Below are 21,654 nucleotides of genomic sequence, written 5' to 3' on the forward strand. Positions count from 1 at the left end.
TTTTATTTTAGTATTTGATTTGATAAATTTAGTTTTTGTTCTTCTATGAGTGGAGAGATTTTACACTATGTTTCTCGCGAAATTTTACATACGAAACAGTACTTAGGTTGCAAATCCCTGCTGCATGCAAAAACTCAATTGTCTAGAGATTAAGTTGCTCAGCGTTTTTGGAAAAAAAATTAAAAGAGAGAAAAGTAAGCACAAGGATGTTTCATCTATTACAAATGGGTGAATCCAGGGTTCAGAGTCTACCACTGATATTAATTCGACTATCGATATCGATCAATGATGTTTTTTTTTGCAGTACCTTTACTCTTCAAAATGTGATCGAATGCCCCCACGGCATGTATCTCCTTTTTGTAAATTGGAATTTCCGAAATGTCTCGAATACAGTTGACACTTAAAGTCATTTATTGAAATGGTGGCTGAGCCAAATTTCGGTTATAATTGTGCAGATGGATGATAAACTTCGGGTGACGTCATGAGCCAAGCAAGTTTACCAAACTTCGGTTTGTTCGCGAAACGAAATTCTCAACACGTTGTTCAACATCCACCGGATAGGTAAGTCAAGAGCTGAATGTTGGAGTTCCGAAAGTAAAAGCTTCCACCATTGCTAAGATATCAATCAGTGGCGTGGCGTGTTTTGCGATATATCGATTGATCTACCATTAAAACCTATGGAAAAGGATCGATTATTAGGGTGTTCGCAGCGAATACCCTAATAATTGATTCTTTACCACAGCTCAAATGGGGAAATATCGATAATCGATCATTCACGCCTCGCCACTGATACCAATGGATCTTTGTCTACGAGTTGGAGTTCGATACTGCCGTGCTAAGGAAGAACGCCGTATGAGGGTGATTTCACGATAATAGGAATAGTCGTGTCGCCGTGGGTTGTGAACGACATAGGGCAGAACGATTGAAAACCAAATTAATTAATCAATAGGAATGATGTCCCTGAACCTATCCATGCTAAAAAATATGATGAATTATTATTATATTCAATAATATGAGACTTTAAAGGCCAAAAATGTCCGGTCGGTTACGCGTCGCCAACCCCGATTTTGAAGCAAAAGAGCAATTTGCGGTAACAAATCAGTACTGATCATGAACTCTTTGGCAATATTTGCTGAATAGAGACTCTAGTGTTCAAGAAAATTGCCAGTTTGAACTGAAATGTTTATTATTGAGCGAGAAAAGTCATAAGAAAGAGGTGTCGCCACATTTGGCGACACATTTTTGCAGTTGTATTAAATGCAGTGTTTATCTCGTCAGATGGAGTCAGGAGTTTCAAAACTGCCATCAAATTGTTCGCTGAAGTCTTCTTGACAAAACCATTACTGATAAGTCAGTTTTTTTTACAATGAAAACTTTAATCATTATGAAAACCAGTGATTTTTACGTGCGTAGCACTAATTCCTCACAACGCAAAAACCTCAATTTAATAGTATTAAACTAAAAGGAAGTCTCCAAAGTTTAGAAAACTTTTAAGGCAGCATTAATTCCACCTCATAACTCAAGAATTGCCAAGTTTCATCTTTTGTATCATATTTAATCTCACATTTTTGAGTGTCGGTTACGCTGTGTCTGTTACGTAACCGACACAATTTGGCAGGGCCACCATGTTTGCGTGGACCTCCAGCAGTCCCGCGGGAAGCGCTGATACCTGATTCAATGGCTTGTTTATCAATCACTTTAACTTTGCACTGAATCAAAATAGAGCGTGCCAAAGCTGGAAAAAGGAAGTTTAATACCTTTAAAATGAGGTAATGAAATCCTGTTAAAATTGGTGCACTTTTATTTCTAAGGTATTTCACATTTTAACTATTCCTGTTATCGTAAAATCACCCATGAACATTCGAGAGTTGCCAAATTTCCTTATAATATTTATTTCGATATAATGATTTCGATTTTTTATTCGATATAATGTTTATTTGTGAGTAGAGGAAATTTATGAATATTTTTCCTTGAAATTTTCGAAAGTTTTAGATCAAATTACAAACAAAATTATTTGAGAAACAAGGTGGAGAAATGGTGCTGGGTCCACACCATTTCGCGGGGAAACAAAGCCAAGAAATACCGAAAATTAAAATCGTTCTAAAATTGTTAATTGTTCTAAAAAATTTATTTTTGACTCTAATTTTAATTTTCGATATTTCTTGGATTTGTTTCCCCGCGAAATGGTGTGGACCCAGCACCATTTCTCCACCTTGTTAAATACAGTTTCGGGCCACTTTTTAGTGTTTAATTTTTTATCTGAGAAATTGGTAGGCAAATATTCAAAAATTTTCCTGAAAATTTGTGATTTGCCAGGAGGAATTTGGCAAGGCCTGAGGGTTCATACGGCGTTCTTCCTCAGCACGGCAGGATAGGGAGGAGGTAAGGGTAAGCGTGGTGGGTGGGACTGACTTGCCACTGGTCCGGAAGGGGGAGGCGCGGCACTGGAGGACGATGTTGTCGCCGCTTTTGGCCTTCCAGCTGACCTTGCCCTCCCAGTCGAACCCCCGCTCCAGGTGCCGCAGGATCATGTCCATGGAGCCGATCTGGTGCACCGAGGGCAGCTGCTTCCCCAGCAGCTCCGATCGAGAGTAGCCCAGCGTGTGCGACATCGCCTTGTTGACGAACTGAAACAACGCAAACGACACGAGTCAACATCCACATGGAGGATAAGCATAGAGTACATAGAGTCGTAATGTAAATGGGAGAGCTGGCGCCATGTTCTGCTCGACGAGTACCGAGCCCGGTGTGCGCCGAGTTCGGGTCACTTTTTCGATACATGTTCGATCCAAAATGGCAGTATGGAATACGTGGTGTTTCCTATCTTCTTTGTTTACATCAGATGGCCGGGTATCCGTGTATCGCAAACAATCGATTATGTATCGAAAAAGTGACCCGGCGTCACACAGGAGTCTCGGAATTCGGGACCTGGAAAACGCTTAAAAGTGGCGCCAGCTCACCCACTTACATTACGACTCTATGTACTCTATGAGGATAAGAAACTGAGACGCAAAAAAGATATCGCGTGACAGAAATTAAATCAAGCAATGGGTAATTGGACCGCGTTAAGCAGAAACGAACCAAGGCACATCAGCTACTGCCAAATTTATCCGGGGTATTCAATTTTTTGCACAAAAACGGATAAACCGGACTTATGTTCAAATTTCAGTGAATTTTCCGCGTGGTACGAAGCAAAGTCCTTGAACTTTTCAAAGGAATCTGTACAAACGTTCTCTCGTAAAAAATTAAATTGCCTTGTTAAATTTGACAATAGCTGATGGGGCTTGGTTCCTTTCTGTTAAACGCGGCCCAATTATTCTAGGCCTTAAAATACTGTTTTTATGGTGTAAACTCATAGGCGGATCCAAGGGCAGGGTGCCAAAGGCGCACGCCCCTCCCTTGTTCGTCCAGAAAAATGGAAGAAAAAAGGATTAAGAAAGGAAGAAAAAAGGAAGGAACGAAAGAGAGAAGGAGGAATGATTTTATTTGGTAATTACTCAAGTCAAATTGACTTCAACTGCATATTAGATGCTTCGAAATTCGACAATTTTCTAATGGAAACCCCTTGGACCCCCTTTCGCCCTCCTCGTTCGGATGGTCTAGATCCGCCTTTGCAATTTATTGCAACGATGGTAATTTTTTTTTTTGTAAATGATTAGTGGACGCACTGAATTAGTAGAAGTTTTAATGCTTTTCATACGGCTTCCTTTCCTCTAATGTTTAATTTTTTGACGGAAAACTGAAAATATGGCGCCTTGAAACTTCCTGTGATTTTTTTCTGAATTTTAAAACATTTATATTCCTGAAGTTCGAATCAGAAAGTTGCTTGGTTTCCTGTTCAAAAAATGAACCATGGTAGGAGAGAAGATAACCTCTGTTGTACTGCTGTCCTCTAGTGTTTAATTTTTTAACGGAAAACTGAAAATATGATGCCTTGAAACTTTCTGTGAATTTATTCTGAATTTTGAAACATTTATATTTTCTTAAAGTTCCGATCAGAAAGTTGCTTGATTTTCTGTGGAAAAAATGAACCATGGTAGAAAAGAAAATAACGTCTGTTGTACTTTCAATTTTCTAGTTTTTGAGAATTGTTCCAGCTTGGAAAAGGCATTTTACCAGATATCACGATTTAGTTGAATGAAACTTGAGAATCCATTAAATTACACGACATGCGACTAATACAGCTCCGCTGCCCCCAACATTGCCTACCTTCCTCAATTGAAGGCGTTTTGTAGAAGTGCCATGTGCATATCATCTGACAAACTGTAAAAATGCGTATCTCGACGTTGTAAACATTCTGTCATGGTTTATTTTTAAATTGATAAGCCATATAGTGAGAATTTCACCGATTTTCTCTCTTCGCGCGATGAATAAAGTCAGACAATAGTGTTGGTTCATTCTCCTTAATTAAATTAAAATCGAAGGGGAGCAAGAAATGAATAAACAAGGAGTGAAGGAATAAACAGAGGAAGCGGTGATAATAGAAAAACGGGGAAAAGGAGAAGATAAAAAAGAGGAAAATGATAACGAGGGAAGGAGAAAATAGGGAGGAGGAGAAAAATTACAAAAAGAAGAAAAACGAGAAGAGGAAAACATTGACTAGGAAATACTATAAGAGAAGGGAAAAAAACGGAATGAGAGGTACATACAGAAAAGAAAGATAAAAAACACAAAGAAAACGATGAAGAGAAGTAAAAGAGGAGAAAAACGAGAGAAACGGGAGGAGATAATAGAAAAAGATTAAGAAAAATGAGAAGAGATGGAGCAGGGAAAAATCGGAGGAACTCGAAGGGTAATAAAGCGCAATAAAGATTCCATGTGAAATTGGTGACGAAAATTTCAGGCGAAGATTCCTAAATTAGATTTTAAAATTTGAAAAGACTAAGAATTTGTTTTACGTCAAGTAATACCTCCTGTCACCAAGTTTCACAAAAATCGATCGAACAGGAGCCGCATATCGTATGATCGTAGGGACTCCACTCAGATGGAAACGATACCAGTCCATTTTCAAACGTTAAAGCGCCTTCATTTTCGTCTGATACCGTGCAATACTTCCGAGGTGGAATAGTTGCATGCAGCGCCTTCTAAGAACTCGCTTCGACTTGACGGCAGTAGATCACGATTGCCTCTGATATTAAACTTCACCGCGTGCGTAGTTACACTTTTTCTCATCACCGACGGAGATAAAAAACATTCATACCTCAATTTGCAATGTTGCAAGTTTTTCACTGCCTATTTTGTACGGTTAAACGAATATGAACACTTCAACAATTTTCGTGATTTTACCGAGGTATAACAAAATGTATTATTGTAACGTTTCATTGAAGTCCATTTGTATGCTTTCGTTGAAAAGGGAAGAAGAAGAATGAGTAGGAGTCTTGGAACCACCAAAAACGGATCCGGAAATGTTTAGTCCTCGTGAAGTAAACGGGCCCGATGAGTTGATATGGAGCTGAAACATATTAAGCGGCGATCAGTGTAACATTATCATCTTGCTTTTGAGAAAAGAATAGATATCTTATGAGTTTACTTATTATCTGTTCTTTTCTATTTCTCATTTTATCATTCGGAGAAATTGACTCAAAATTTATGATCTTTACATCATAGACGCAAAACCGAGATAATAATGTAACACTGATTGCCTCTTAGTATGTTTCGGCTCTTCATCAACTCATCGAGCTCTTTTACTTCAAGAGCTATACGATTCCGGATCCGTTTTTTTTGGTTCCAAGGCTCCTACTCATTCTTCTTTTTTCCTTTCTAATGAAAGCATACAAATAGATTTGAATAAAACATTGTAATCATATAATTTGTCAAGTCTCGGTCAAATCACGGCAGTTTTTAAAGTGTTAATATTCGTTTAACCGTACTAAATAGGCAGTGGCAAACTTGAAAACGTCGCAAATTTAGGTATGAATGGCATTCATCTTACCGTCGATGATGAAAAAAACTGTAATTACGCACGTGGTGGAGTTTAATATCAGCAGCAACCGTGATCTACTGCCGTCAAGTCGAAGCGACTTCGTAGAAGGCGCTCCACGCAACTATTCCACCTCGGAAGTATTGCACGGTATCGAACGAAAATGAAGGCGCTTCAACGTTTGGGAATAAACTGTTACCGTTTATCACTGTGTAAAGTCCCATTGATCGTGCGATGTGTGGCTCCTGTTCGATCGATTTTTGTGAAACTTCGTACCAGCAAGATGACGTTTTTTGACGGGAAACTTTGACTTAAACTTAAAATTTTACAATTTGAAAATCCAAGATGGTGGATGTAGATTAAAATACTATCTCGGCTTCTGATTGATCGATTTTTGAGGAAAGTAGTGCCAAGGGGAATTTTTATTGAGTTGAGCCTCATATTACGGGTATTTTTTCCCGTAAAAGTCGAATTTTCAGTCAAATTGTCAAGATTCAAAAATTTAATTTAGGAATTTTCACCTGAAATTTCTGTCACCAATTTATGTAGAATCGTTATCCCGCTTTTACTTACCCTTCGAGTTGAAATGCTACCTCGGCCGCACTAGGAGTTCAATCGATTTTCGTGTGACTAGATGCCAGGGCGTATTTTTTGACGTAAAAGTTGAATTTGCAGTCAAATTTTCGAAATTCAAAAATCTAATACAGCAGAGGTGGCTCTTGTTTGTTCAGACATGGCCACAGGTGATCTTTTGTCCGCGCACCTTTTTGTCCAGTAGTTTACTCCCACACGTAAAATAAGCAATAGTGACTTGGTCCATGCGATATATTTCAGTCCGTATGTAAAATTATATTGACATTATGGAAATGAGAAATTGAGAGAGAAGGAGGTGTTGTTATGGTTGCTCATTTTCTAAATGAAATGTTATTTACTTTCTCCCTTTGAATCATATTTTTAAATTGTCATGGGTGAATATTTGGTTTTATTTCTATCCTTAAAATATTCGATGTACAATATACCTTATATATGTATAGGTACTTTTTTATTTTTTAAATTTTTTCTTTACGAAATTATTACTTCATTTTGAAAACATGTATATTTTTAAAACGTGACAAATATTTGTAAAACCTTTTCCAAGCGACATTAATCTCAATGAGCCGCAGTTGTGTCGACAGAAACTGCAAAAATGAATAAAAGAGGAAAAACAACCAAGAAGCACGCAATCTTTAGTTTTAACCCATTTGTGCATGGATTTTTTAGAGTCAAATACGTCAAATTTTGAGCGTTTGTGCGTACACCTCGCTGTAGCACAATAAAAGCACAAAATGTAAAAGAAAAATTAAAGTGCTTTGGAAATCATTAAATTTGACACGGAACCACCAATATTTAAAAAACACACATTATATTAATATTCTCCTTTGATAAATTGATACTTATTTTTTTCCCATTGATTTAAATGAGAATAATCAATGCAGAGTATGCAAACATTTCAAAATCATGAGTTAAAAAACGCTGACTATGCGAGTATAAATATTAAAGCCTAACATAGCGGAGCGGCGTGCTGCCAGCGCGAGAGGCTCACTGGCGCCTACAAACCTAAGTGGATACTTCACGCATTGCGCAATGCTTGAAGTATCCACTTAGGTTTGTAGGCGCCAATGCACGCTTAGCGCTGGCGGCCCGCCTCCGTGCGGCGGCGCCTAAAGGAACTATTTCACAAGAGAGGTATTGCACAGTATTATACGAAATTGAACGTATTAAGAATGACAGGCATCCTTTAAAAGTACAGATCTTTCCTCGCAAAATAAATCAAGATACTTATCGTATACAGGAAAAATCTAAGAGCCTTAGCTGAGTCAAATATCGAGGTTTATCCTGTTTAGGTATAACAAGGTGGGAATTTCTTGAAAGATAATTAAGTCCTGTTACACCAAAGAGGTGTAGAGAGTTTTAGTGAATTTTGTCTCATGGAATTGACGCTTCCCCATTTTTACCAAAACTCTTAACTATATATTCTCCGCTGGACCAAACAGACAAAACAAAAAAACAAACAAACATTCTTCCGAGACATTTTACATTTTCATTCAAAAACGTCGTGAGCGCTTGTCGTTTGTGGGCCAATTGACACGTGGGCCAATTAACTTTGGGTCTCAACTGGCACGTGGACCAAAACTCCTGTGTCGAAAAAACGCGTGGACGTAAATTACTGGAAAAAACAGGTGCGCGGACAAAAAATAGTTGACGAATGTCCTATAACCTGGAAACCGCATTCTTTCGTTATTCCCAAGTATAACTTTGGCATGATAACTTTCTCGTAACTTACATTAAATCAGAAAATACCTGACGAGAAATGTAGCCATGATACCTTTTTGTATTGTTGTACCTAGTTGTGTTGTTGTTACCCGTCAGGTATTTTCTGATTTAATATATTACACTTAGATACCTCTATCACTAATGTGTTTAAATTTTTCGTAACTGTTTCTTAATTTAGTCAGAGAAGGAAGAAAAGAGGAGGTGTAGAGAGAAACAGAGAAATATGAAAAAAAAAGAAGTAGAGGAAGAAGAATACGAGGTAGGCTCATGAAAATTACACGTGGATAGAGTAGTGCGCATCGTCACATCACGCACAACTTGGCAGCGCGGGAACACGGCACCGAAAGGCGCAACAGATGAGCTGAATAAATGAATAAACTCCCCCCGCGAACTCAATAAGGGAGGGCGTGCTCAACAGGTCGCGACAGGCCGGAAGCGAGTGGGGGTGGCGAGGGGGCTGGGGGCGGAAGGGGGTGATTGGTGGTTGTCGGTACCTGAATACTATGATTGGCGTCGGTGACGAGGACGAGGTCGCGGGTTTTGTCCAGCGACGCGAACACGGCCTCGTTTTGCGTCAGCGCCGAATGAAGGGGCAACTCCGACTCGGCCAGCTGCACCAGCTCGCTCAGGCACTGGTTCTCCGTCAACGGCTCCAGGATCACCTGCAACACGATTCATACACGTGGTTTTAAGTCGTCTCATTGTTTAACACAATTCCAAAAAACAAAGTATGGATCGTATTCGATAGTGGTTCGATGTATCGTTTGGTTCAAAACGATAGAACATGACCTCACACAAAAAGTTTAGGATTTTAGTTGGAAAAGCTGAAAATGAGAAAATTCCTTACAATTTCACATCATTGCCACATTGTACTCATGAGTATCAAAAATCTATCACAAAAAACCCGTTCCCTTAGATTACTCAATTGACTTTCGAGGATATGTTTACATGTTGTACCAATCGATACAATCTCACCTGTTTGATGTATCGAATACGATCCATTTTGGTTGTTTTAGAAAGGAGATATGTTTCCCCGATTAAAATCGGATATCGATGCGAATACCGAGTGTTCCCTATTAAAAGTAATGGTCTCAATAGACGATCAAAATGCCCATCCAAATGGGAGGAAGTGTGCCAAGAGTCATTAGTCCTAAAATTGCTACTACGTTTTATTTTCCAATGTTCCTTTTCGATTGCTTCTGAGTCGTTTGTAGAAGAAGATGAATTTTCAATTGAAAACTTGGTAGAATGTTCCGTGCGGCAAGAAATGATGAAAGGTTCCATTCTATTTTGATCGATGAAGATTGTTGCACATTGGCTCGGAAATTGCTCGTCTATTGAGGCCTTAAAATTAAAAGCCTCGATTGAGATCAAAGTGCTCATCCAAATGAGAGGAGGTGCGTCAGGAGTCATCAAAAATTGGCAGAATAAAATAAGTCCATCGCTAAGTAAGTAGTAAGTCTTAAGCCTGGGAGCGTAACTTTATTAGTATAATTTACAAGGATCCACCCAAGTGACTATACGGTCATGACATTGATTGATATAAATATAATATTGCAGTACGGGTCTCGTCAACGCGGTACTTGGAGCTGGGAGAGAGAAGTCAGAGCGCCTTCATTTTAAGTAAACGCAACACGGACATCCCACAAGTGCGAATAGTTGCATGAAGGCTTTATCGTTAGTTCCGCGTCAAGTCAACGAGACCGCAGTCTTGGGTAGAAACCAATCGGCCATTCAATTATTTCGGGATGAACTGGGCTACATTTGGCGAAAGATTACCACGTGATATCTTAAGAATTGAATTGAGTAGGGTTCCAAAAATTTTGAGTTAAGAAATAACACTTCTACGAAAAATTGAAGATGCTTCGTCACATTGCGCCTAGTAAGAGAATACATCTTCAAACCTCCTCGATTTTGAATCAATGGATTATTAGACAGAAAAGGGGTTTAAAAAACGCGACAGATAATCCCTCATCAAAAATATCAAGCATCTATTCTGAATATCATCAAATCTGCTTTATCATTTTGACTTTCCAGTAATGCCATTTTACTCGCCAAAATACTTAATTTTCTTGGGCGTAAACCTTGAACAGCAGTCACAGAAATCGGATTCGAAAAATCCGAAAGAGGCTTGAAATTGTTTGCAGTATTCCCGGATATTAAACAAAATCTAGAGTACCATTACAAAAAAAATTGAACTACCCGGAATTTTCGAAAGTAATCCTCGGAGTAGGAATCGCAAAATCCAAAATTGCTCTGAAAACAAAAAACACCGCTCGAGAGTTGATATTAAGTTGAAGCTCTTCTTGCGTTTTCCTCCCCCATCTTGTAAGGCACCCCTAACTTTGACAACGACGCCGATAAGTTCCTTGGCTTAAGCAGCGCGAGCCACCCCTCCTCAGCCCCCTCCACTTGGAGCCTTGGTCGGTTGTTCCAATTATTCGCTTTTGTTTTTGTACTGGGTCTGATAATTCCATCGGGGGAGCGGGGCGCTCTCAGGAATTGTGTTATCTCTTGACTTGCTAAATTTAATTCATGTCAGCTCATTGCTTTCCTCACTTGATGTGTCCTTTGTTTGTTGCTTTTGTTTCCCGCCTCACTAATGTTGCCGCTCGTGGCGAAATCTTCCGCTTTGCAGATTCCTTACTAATTTTTGTGGATGTTCTAGGCCACATCAACCATTTTGGATTTTCGAATTTTGAAAATTTGAGTTGAAAGTCAAGCTCCCCCTTAAAAAATGCCACCTACAGACTTGCCATAATTTTTTTCTTCTTAAAATTCCCTGACTTTCCTTGATATTCCTGATTTTGCCTTACAATTTTTGCTTTATCCCGACTCCAAAATTTTCTGATTCCCTGAATTTCCTTGGCCTTTGAACAAAATTTCCACCTTCTTTTTCTATCTTAAAATACGCTATTTTTCGCTGAACCTTGTCCAAAGATCAAATGATAGATGAAGACATTCAGTAACAGGTTAACGGATGACAGGCTTTAAAAATGACTAGAAATATAAATAGTAGGCAGATCAATGATGTTTTAAAAATTCCCTGACTTTTCCCGCGAATTCCCTGACTTTCCCTGATTTTCCCGGTTTTCCAGACAGCCGGTAACTCTGTACGTAGTACCAAGTTCCACAAAAATTGGTCGAAAAGGAGCCGCAAATTGTAGGATCCATAAGACTCTATACAGTTGTAAACGATACCGGTCAATTTACATTCGTTAGAGCGCCTTCATTTTAGCCTGATACTGTGCAACACTTCCGAGGTGGAATAGTTGCTCAGAGCGCCTTCTATACAGTGTCGCTTCAACTTCACGGCAGAAGGTGACGATTACCGCGGAAATGACATTTACGCCATTTTAGATTTTTGCAAGGGTGGCCGGAAAACATTGAAAGATAGGCTTATTCCCTTATATGTTTTCCCCGTTTATTTATTTTTTCAGGGATTTCTGTCCGTGTCATAAAGTTGATGCCCGTGAACTCAAACAGAAAAACCGATAAAGAAATGATAAGCTCCCAACAGCGGTTCTGCAAAGTTTTGCCTGCAAAGGCGGATAACAATACATTTCCTTTCATAAAAGAAAGAGAGAGAAAACAGAGAGGAAAAAAAATACGAGGGTGTTTTAATCTGCAAATACCCGACTAAGTACAGAAAGCTCTGCTGGAGGAGTTGGAAGACTTTCCCGAAATCTGGCAACTTAAATCAGGATCGAGTCAACGAAAAGCCTATAATCCTATAATTGCGAATAGAGGACTCGATTTCACTCTATAGAAATATTACTTTATTACGGACAAACAACTCGGGAATGAGGAAAAGCGATGTTTACGTCTCCGTAAGAAACGGGCTTTTAAGAGTCTTAGAGAGGGACTCGGATTGGCAATGAAAGTCAGAGAATGTCAAAACAATTTTGCGTCCGGTATTACACGATGGTTGTCAAATCGCACGGATTAACAACAATAAAATGCAAGAAGGAGCAGAAAAGGTACGAAATGTGAAAATTGAAATGTACGTAGAAAGCAAGATAAAGCTTATATTTTTTACTACGGCGCGAGCTTCCATTCTTTACGGATTTTTTCAAAATATAGCAAACTGCTCCATCCGACGGATGAATTAAAAAATCTGAATATTTGTACAATGCACATCAACGAAATATCTTTTCTCGGATAATCACTGAAAGTAACAAGTTCCCAAAACTTAGATGTCGAATAATTAAAATGGAATGAATCTTGGAGAAATGAAATAAAAACAGACTGTGCTTTATTCGGGTCAACGCTGGGTGGAACTTTAAAATGACATTTTAAGTTTCAGCGCTTACAATTCTGATTCATTCTGCAGTAAAAGTTCATTTCATAATTTATCAAATCAACCAGAATAAACTATATTTTGGCGTAGGACTATCTTCCTCCTCGAATGGACGGTCTGTTTGTTGAGAATTTGTGCGACACTATTTTCTTTTCCTCTCCTTCTTTTCTTCCCATTACATTTTAAATACCGAAGAAAGTCCATTGTACAGAGATGGAATCGTGAGCCGTCGCATATTGTTATCAACCAAGTCGTTACTACTAACTATATTTCGATAGCTAAAAGTCGAAAAGAGCGTAGCTCCGATTGCAACGTTTCAAATGTCCGCTCAAGTTTTGTTTTCTTTAACCAAAAAAACGTGTTTTAATTTTTTTTTTAAACTTTTCGTGAATTTTCTTCACTCTTCCAAACATATTCACGAAAAATCTCATGCAGCCCATGGAGATATTTTGGTTGATTATCTCAGAAAAAATAAAAGGCAGACTGAGATTTTGAAACATTGCGATGCATTCATGCATTTTCCGACTTTATCTATCGATGTATTCACCAAATTGTTACCGGTTACAGACCTTAGGCGTTATATTCTCAGCAACAAGTCTATGCTAAGAAAAATGGAGATCGCAATTACTGATGGAGTGCGATGTTTTATTCGTACTTTATACTTGTTTTTATCTCTCCGAATTTTGCGTTTTTGTTCCCGTTGCGAATGATTCTACAAACTTATGCGCAGGGGTCATCGTCGTTTTTTCGACAAAAATTTCAGGATCTGCCAATATTTCTGATCTAATTGATGCTATATACCGCACATCAATTCGACCACACCAGGTTTCTGCTCGGTGAATTACTAAACGAAAAAGTGATTCTAAAGTGATCAGAAAAGTGAACTAAAGATGATGGGAGTGGCGATGATAATGATGATGATAGCGGTGATGATACTAATGATGATGATTACGGTGGCATGCATGGCATTGGTGATAATAATTGTGATGATAATCGCGATAGAGACGATTTAACAACTAAAGGAGTGAGAGCTACAATTAATCGCATTGCATCGTTTAAAAGTTTAGTCTAACAACTCATTTTTCTAATCGTGTTTTCTATGGGACATTACAAGAAATTTTAGTCAAATTTCAAATTCACGAAGAAAATTTCAACCGAACATATGCAACCGTGTCCGAGCAAATAAATAAAACTAACGAACAAATACATTGTTGAGTGCAACTTCGCAACGTTGCGATGCAATAAAGCCCTCTGGCTCTGACTCCGACAATTTTATGTTGTTGTGTTTTTCTTTATGCCCTTCTTTCAGCCCCTGCTCAGGGTTCAGATCAATAACAATAATCCATCGCGACGAAATGAGGCAACACCGCTGCAAAAAGAAGGAAACAACCAGGGGGTGTTTAAGTCTGTTTGATTTCCTGACTGTTTGCGCTCACCCACTAATTTATTTAAGTTGGCAGTTTGCAGCTTTTTCCGATGACGAAAGTGTCTCGCTCCTTGAATCCTGTTGACGATGCCGCGACGACTGACAACGTGACGCGATGCAGTTCGCGCCTGTGCTCAAGATGATGTTCAGGAGGGCTTTCATGGTTTAAGCTCATCAGTTCCCGAAAAGCAACATTGACAGATGACGGAAAATCTATGCACACTCCAGATTTTGTCACCTTCCGGCCAAAGTATCACAAGCGCCATGCGACGTTTGAAAATTTCAGCCGCCATTTTACTTTTTTTACAGATACATTTTTCAACGAGGCTGTCCAAAAAATTCACTGAATTTTTTTGGAGATGCCGATAAAATTCGGTGAAATTTTCAAACAGATTCAATCACAAATTTCTCCGTAAAAAAATAAAATGGCGGTGGAAATTTTGAAACATAGCATGGCGCTTGTGATACTTTGGCCGGAAGGTGACTTAACGGGTCGGTTCCGTATAGAGCCTACTTCATACACTGTTCTGTCGTGCTTGGAAAAAACGTCGTATATGAACATTTGAAGGTTGTCATATTTCTCATGATAAAATGTTTGTTTTTGAGGAGATTTGTGAGTACCTCTCCTTGAATTTTTCAGATACTTTAAATTAAGGCGCTGATGGAATTCTTTGAAAAATTGAAAGAAAAACATTCTCGAATTTCCCTGAAATTTCGTATCTAATCAAGAGAAATTTGGCAACGCCTAGAGGCTCTTATGGCATTCTTCCTAAGCATGACAGTGATAGAGCCCATGCCAACCAAGTTTACGCAATTTTAGCTTTTTTTTTAACAGCGAAAAACTAGGGACGTTTAATATCGGTCCCCCACTTCAGCATATGAGATACCTCAGAAGGCAAGGAAACCCAAACTGAAAATAGCGGTAAGAGTTTACGGTTTGGCAAGTCTGCAAAGGACTAATGAAGCAATACGGATGGAGACAGGGATAAGCGGAGAGTTCAAGTGCCGATTAAATTACAGCTTTTGAATTTTGCGCTTTGATGAGCTCTCTCAGGATCTCATTTGATGGTTTCCGAATTATCCTGGCCTAGATCAATTTAATCTGTTCGAAAATTTTTGCGACTAGCAACAAATAGAGCGGAAGCTGGAAATGATTTTATGAAACATTATTCCGTTGGTCTAGAGATGGGAGCTATAATTTCTTTTAAAATTTATTGGTGGTGACTTCAAGTTTTAAAATCGAAAGAGTTCAGAGATGACGACTTGTCAGAGCTTAATTAGCCCAGCGCGTACCTCAATTTTTCTCTTATGATTCCCAATCGTTGACGACTTAACTTACGAAGTGCTCCACGAATTTTTAACTTTTCCACAGTCAAAAATAAGATTTCGCGTCAAAATTTCGTGTAAAAAGATTACATTTTTGAGACAATTTGGCAACTTTGGCATGGAATTACGTTCCTTCGTGCGGAAAACGATGAATTGAACCTGCACAATCTGGAAATTTCAAAGGAAAATATTCATAACTTTCCTTGAAAATTAAAATTTTACAAGGGGAAATTTGGCAACATCTGCATGCTCATACGTCGTTTTTTCTCAGCACGGCAGTATCGATCCCTCGCCTCGCGGAAACTGACATTCGCTGATCCGAAGCTTACTCGGCAAACATCGGGCATTCGTTCGAATCAATTTCACCCGCGCGCATTGTTTCATTGTCGACGTCCCTCGCCCGCCCTCGCCCTCCCGATGGGATGATGTAATTGACATTCCGCGTTTTGACAGGCTAATCGGAGCGCCCGCCTCCCTATGGACGGACAGCGAGGCGCGTCTAAAAGCTTTTTTCAATCGGGGGCCGAGGCCTGTTTCCGCGCTTTTGTTGACAATTTTATTCAACGGCCCGTCAAAAATCCCGGCTAACGACCCTTGGTGCACCGAAAAGGTATAACTTTATCGGTCACTACGCATGTGGATGGGTCTATACTGCCGTGTTGAGGAAGAACACCGTATGAGCCTTCAGACGTTGGCATATTTGGGCTCCTTCAATAAAAAGCATAATTACTGGGAAAATTGTGAATATTTTTCCTTAAAAATTTCAAACAATTTTGTTCGCAATTTAACGTAAGATATTCGAAAATTTCGAGGAAAAATATCCATAACTTTCTTTTTCCTTTTTTTCTTCTTTTCTTTTGAAATCAGGAGCCCACTTTTATCGCCCCTTCTTTTGAATAGATATATTTTTTTTTTTCAAATCGGAAATGGAATCTACTTTCTTGTGTCGAAATTACAGAAACCCCTCAAAACTGGTGCATATCGGGGTGGGATTCCAGCCCTACTCTCAGGGCCCGGACACCAATCGCGGCGCACAGTGGATCGAGATAATCAGAGAGGTCGGACACGACATTTTTGACTAAAACTGCAAATTTTGATCTGTATTTCGCCACATTTTAAATTTTAAAGGGCGCCTCTACAGGGAAATTTCACGAGGAAACTAATGGAACCACTTTTAGAACCTCAAAGTTTTGTAGGAACAGAGTTATAAGCTTCTGAAGTTTTCAAATTTTGTCCAACATCTCCTATTGACTCGATCCACCGTGCGGCGCGGCTGAAAGTCAGGCCTCATGTCCCAATCCCAGGGTTCGGACCCTGAAGTTTTTTATTGCATGACTGATTACGAGGGTTTGACCGTCCGCAATGGGCCCGCTAAAATTTTCCTGCATGAATATTCTTTTTCAATCCATCGTCGGTTCAAGAAACCAAACCTACAAGCAAATGCTCATATTCCAAGATAATTTGGAGATCGATGTCTTCCGTAGCGCGGGGTCGACTAGGCCAAATATAATTTTAAAGACGCGCGTATTTTTCCGGGAGCGAGCCGGGATTTTCCGCTTGGCGGGCTCCCGGCCCGGCAAAGTTGCCAGATTGTGTGAAAAACCCTGGATATTTTACGTTTAGTCAAATGGGAAAATTTCCTGAATTTTCAGCACAATCTGGCGATCATGCTCCCGGCTTTTGATTTAATCTCCGCATTCCTCCCGCTGTTTGCACGTGTATCGACGGCTCACGGGGCTGGGGAGGGGGAGGAAAGGGGGTTTAAAAAATCCGACGGCCGGGAGAAATATGGGGCGAGCGAGGGAAATCTTGGTAGGGAAGGTCAAATCGCTTGATATATGCTTCCGGAGAGATCCGGGTACGATTCGGGGTACATGGTGTAGCGGGTTGCCGCCTCACAGGGGCTCGTTCGGGGGAGGGCTCAGGTTGATGACAGCGTTGCCTATTTTCCGGGGCTCTTGCTTATTTTTAACTCAAGTCTGTCATACTCGGGTTCTAGGAGGAAGGGGAAAAAGGATAAAGGAGAAGAGGAAGAAAAATAAAGGACAAAAAAAGGACAATCTTTGAATCTTACTATTCTTCCTCGCTTCATTTCTTTTCATTTTTGTTCCTCCTCCTCTTCTTCCTCTTTTCTCCCTCCTCCACTGCTTGTTCTTGCCCTTCTTCTCATTCTTCATCTTCGAGAAAAGAGGAAAAAAAAATAAAGGACAAAAAAAGAGAAAATCTTTTGTATCTTGCTATTCGTCCTTCTTTTCCTTCCTTTTTTGTTCCTTCTCCTCTTCTTCCTTTTTCCCCCTCTTCTGCTATTTCATTATCTCCTTCTCATCCTTCATCTTCGAGACGGAATATCTCAGAGACCTTACCTTGCTTCAATCAATATTTCTTAAAAGCGTAATTTTGCTCAATAATGAGTGACAGAATGACAAGTTTAGCAACTTTCTTGTCAAACAAACCCCCTTTTGACAAACTTTAGCAAAATTATCAACACGATTTCGGTCAGCGTAGGGGGTGAGTGGTTTTTGCTGCAACTTGTGATAAATTTCTAAGCCCCTGCACAACTTGAAGACCTTTCAGACCTAACGGCATAACCTTATGTCAACGTCGTTAAGATTGTGCAACTTTAAATTTTTTTTACAAGTATCCGAAGTCACCTACGTTATAAATTTCTCTGTCAAAATGTTCAGAATAACAGAAAAAAATGTGAGGTTTTCAGAACAAGTAGAGCATATAGATCTCTACCTACTAAACGGTTGATATTGAATGTTTACACAGTCTCAGCAACGTTGACATGGGTATATGCCGTTTGGTCGAAAAGGTCCTCAAGTGAGAAATGTCCAGAGGCAGCAGTGTTTTTATCGAGAATTATTCTCAATAAAACTTCGTTAAATCAATATCTGAGACCGTAAAACGCTAATGAACGAAAGCTCAATGTCATAAATTAAAGGAAACAATCTGGGACGAAAAGTGGCAGCAAGCAATTTAGGAGCTTGGAGGACAAGGCGCATAAGTGCAGTTTTTGCTAATTGGAAAAATACGTGTTTGAAGTTCCGAGGTTACATGAGTCTTTATGGCGGAAAGAAAGTTCAAACTGACTGTATGATGCTTACAAATTGGAATCTGGAAGCGAATTTTTCACAGAATATGCATTAAGACTAGTTTTACTTAAAAATTATTAATATCTCAATTTTTTCAAAAACTGTACATGCGCCTAGTCCTCCAAGCCTCTCAATTCGAATTGGAAGACGTAGATTTGCTTATTTGCATGTTCACTTAGTTTTGAAAAGCGCCGTAATTTTTGATTATCTGAGGTTCGGCAACCGTGGTTAAGAGGCACATTTATCCAGGAGGAAGGGTATTTCACGCGAGTGAGTTCCAACCGCTCTCTCTTAGAGTTGAAAGCAATCTCAATCCGGAGCTTATTGGCGTGTGCGTGAGGAGTTTTCCACCACTATTCTCCCTCACCATTGTCGACATCGTCAATCTCGGGTTGAACCTACTTTTAAAGCAAAATTTGGGAAATTTTTTTTATACCTCGCATTTTAGCGATACTGCTAATAATTTGTATGAGTCGTATCATACTCTAGAGGGGTAGCTAGGAATTCTTTAAGGGGGGGGGGGGGGTCCATTTACATTATTTTGTGTACGGCTCTGATAATATTTTATGTCTGACCTCCAAAAGTAAAAAAAAAAAGGCACAATTAACGAGGGTTAGAGGGGATGTCCTGACCCCCTGGAACCCTTCCCCTCTTGTCCACGCCACTGTTATACTCGATAATATATATAAAATCATAAGAGTAACCCCTAACGCATACCCCCCCCCCCCCCCCCCCCCTAGCGAGGTGCATGGGGGGTTGGACCGTAAAACGGTTTGGGGACGTACCCTCTCCCCCCCCTCCAGTTGATTTATAATGTGTTTTTTTAATACACAAAGCACTATAGTAAATTTATTGGGAGATCACGGAAACGAGTAAAAGTCCGAAAATCCATAGGGCTGTTTGCCATAGGCAAACATATAAGAGCCCAAAAGGGCAGCCAAATTATGGTTTCAAAAGATCTGTTCTATTTTCTGTTTTGTTCATTTTACTATTAAAATCGAAATTTACGTCAAGAAAATATTGATAGATCAGCGTTATTGGTGAGAATCAATTAGGAGAGCAATTATCTCCCAACCGATTGGTCGCCGGGAAAAAATGATAAGAACAAAATAGTGGTATTTTTTAACCTCCTATTATGCTGCATACGCAGTTCTTAGTATAAATCCAATCCACTGAGATTTCGGGTCCAAAAAACCCGTAAAGTGCTCGAAAGTCAGTAAAAAAAATTCCAAAATCTTCCTCATAAGATTAGGACCCTCACTTTAAGCCCATTATTGCAAAGCAAAGCATCAACTTCATGATTGCACGAATGAGAGCAAAAGTTTGGGCAGAGTTGAAGACAAAATGAGTGATTTTTTTAAAAATTTGAAGACTCGTATAGGCCCGAGGGGCAGCGCCGTTGGAAAAAAAACATTTTGCACCACAAAAATCCTACATTAATCCAGAGAATTGGACCGTTAAGCAACCCTGACGCTACCAACAGACAATAGAATGTCACCACATTTCTTCGGGCAAAATTTGTATTTTTTAAGCAAGTTTTGAATGGGTTTCTTTAAAATGTGGAGTTACTTTAATTTGAATTGCGAGCAATATTCTGGAAATTTGAAAGAAAAATATTCACAAGCTCATGAGAGAATTCAAATTCAATAAAACAAAATTTGGCAACGTCCGACGGTTAATATGTCGTTCTTTCAAACTGAAAAAAGTATCACAATCCCAACCATACTCCTGACTGATTTTGGTGCCAGATGTGAGGGTAGTTGCACTAGCCAGAGGAATGGTTGATCCAACAAAACTTTCGATACACTCAACCGTACCTCTGACTGGTACAACTACTCTTAAATCTGGCCCAAAATCAGCCAGAGGTATAGTTGGGATTGTGACGATGCACGAGCACGACAGCTCGACAGTATGGTCTACAGATACGTCGTTCAGAGTCGGACCCTTTTTTCAAAGTGGACATAGAAATTAAGTGTCCGGAACAGATCTTACGATGTTTCAATAATACACATCGTCTTTCAGATTTAGCCATCAAGACACGATTCGACGACACGCTCAACCGACCCGTTGTTTGAATGTTTGACGCGTGACCGAAGGAGTCTAATTTCCTCGCTCCGTTCGGTCGAAGTTCCGACGAACGAAGTCGAAAGCTCGTCTCTCGAGGCTCTACTGGGCCCCCTTCGGTTTCGGCTCATCACATCCGCCCTTTATCGGCCTCCCCCATCCCTTAAACCCCCCCCCCACCGCCCCCCATCTCGCTGCCTCGGGACTAAACCGTCGCTCGCCTCTGAATGCAAATGGACTAATCCCTATCTAGAGAAGGCATTCAATCCTGTCTTGCCGAATCGTACACCTCCGAGGATTTGAGGATTGAGAATTGAAGGGTACTGAGTGACGTCATTCATCGTGAGTGGTGGCTCATAAGTTACGTCACAAGTTGGGTCGTCTGGGGCAGCGTGATGGGTACATATCGGAGAGAGGGAACGACTCTGACACTGCGCGACGTCAAGCAAATATCTGCGTGATCGTGCACGGAAAGAGGGACCTTATTTAAAAGGCAAAATTTACAGCAGATCAATAAATCGTCACCTCCCGGCTAAAGTATCACAAACGCCATGCGACATTTCAAAATTCCTGCCGCCACTTTACTCTTTTACAGAGGAATTGTTGGTTGAATCTGTTTGTAAATGTCACTGAATTTTATCGGTAGCACAAAGAAAATTCAGTGACATTTTTGGACAGCTTCGTTGAACAATTTCTTTGCAAAAAGATAAAATGGCGGCGGAAATTTTTAAACGTTGCATGACGCGTGTGATGCTTAGTCCATCATTGTGTCAACAGAGATAGTAACTTGGATTATGATCCAGCAGTTTGATTGGCTGATCAGGGTTTTGAACAGCTTTTTTCTCAAAAACTGTTGCAGTTTTTTAATTATAAATCTCAAACCTTCATAGTTTACAGACATCCGTCGAAGTTTTTATTGTCTCAAGATCTCTGTAAACACTCGTCATTTCTTAGGTACCACTTGCTAAATTTTGAGTTTTCGTGGAAATGAGATCGCTTCCTCCTGAACTTACATAAACATCGACAAAAAATGTCAATTTCTTCAATGAGGACGGAGATATTTGCCAAAGCGTAACGTAATTCTAGGAGGGAAAGAGGGGTTGTTTCGGGTTTACAGCGAAAAATTTCCAGGAATCTGTGGACGTCACTCCTAATCCGAGAACATCTTTCAACCGGGGTGATCTGACAAGTCGGCCAGTATCTATATTAC

The 21,654-nt window shown here is 39.8% G+C and overlaps 1 protein-coding gene across 4 annotated transcripts in view; it reads right to left on the minus strand.

The window, feature by feature from the left end:
* Positions 1-21,654, minus strand: part of Pde8 (phosphodiesterase 8) — a 347,707-nt gene that overhangs the window by 52,487 nt on the left and 273,566 nt on the right. For all 4 annotated transcript variants that reach the window (XM_019059152.2, XM_019059151.2, XM_019059153.2 and 1 more), the window contains exons 9-10: positions 8,728-8,895; positions 2,413-2,627 (exon numbers count right to left, since the gene is read on the minus strand). In XM_019059152.2, coding sequence (XP_018914697.2) covers positions 2,413-2,627; positions 8,728-8,895 — 383 coding nt within the window. The remainder of the gene's footprint in view (positions 1-2,412; positions 2,628-8,727; positions 8,896-21,654) is intronic.

The sequence above is a fragment of the Bemisia tabaci genome, chromosome 6 (genome assembly GCF_918797505.1).
Source record: "Bemisia tabaci chromosome 6, PGI_BMITA_v3".
NCBI classification, from domain to species: domain Eukaryota; kingdom Metazoa; phylum Arthropoda; class Insecta; order Hemiptera; family Aleyrodidae; genus Bemisia; species Bemisia tabaci.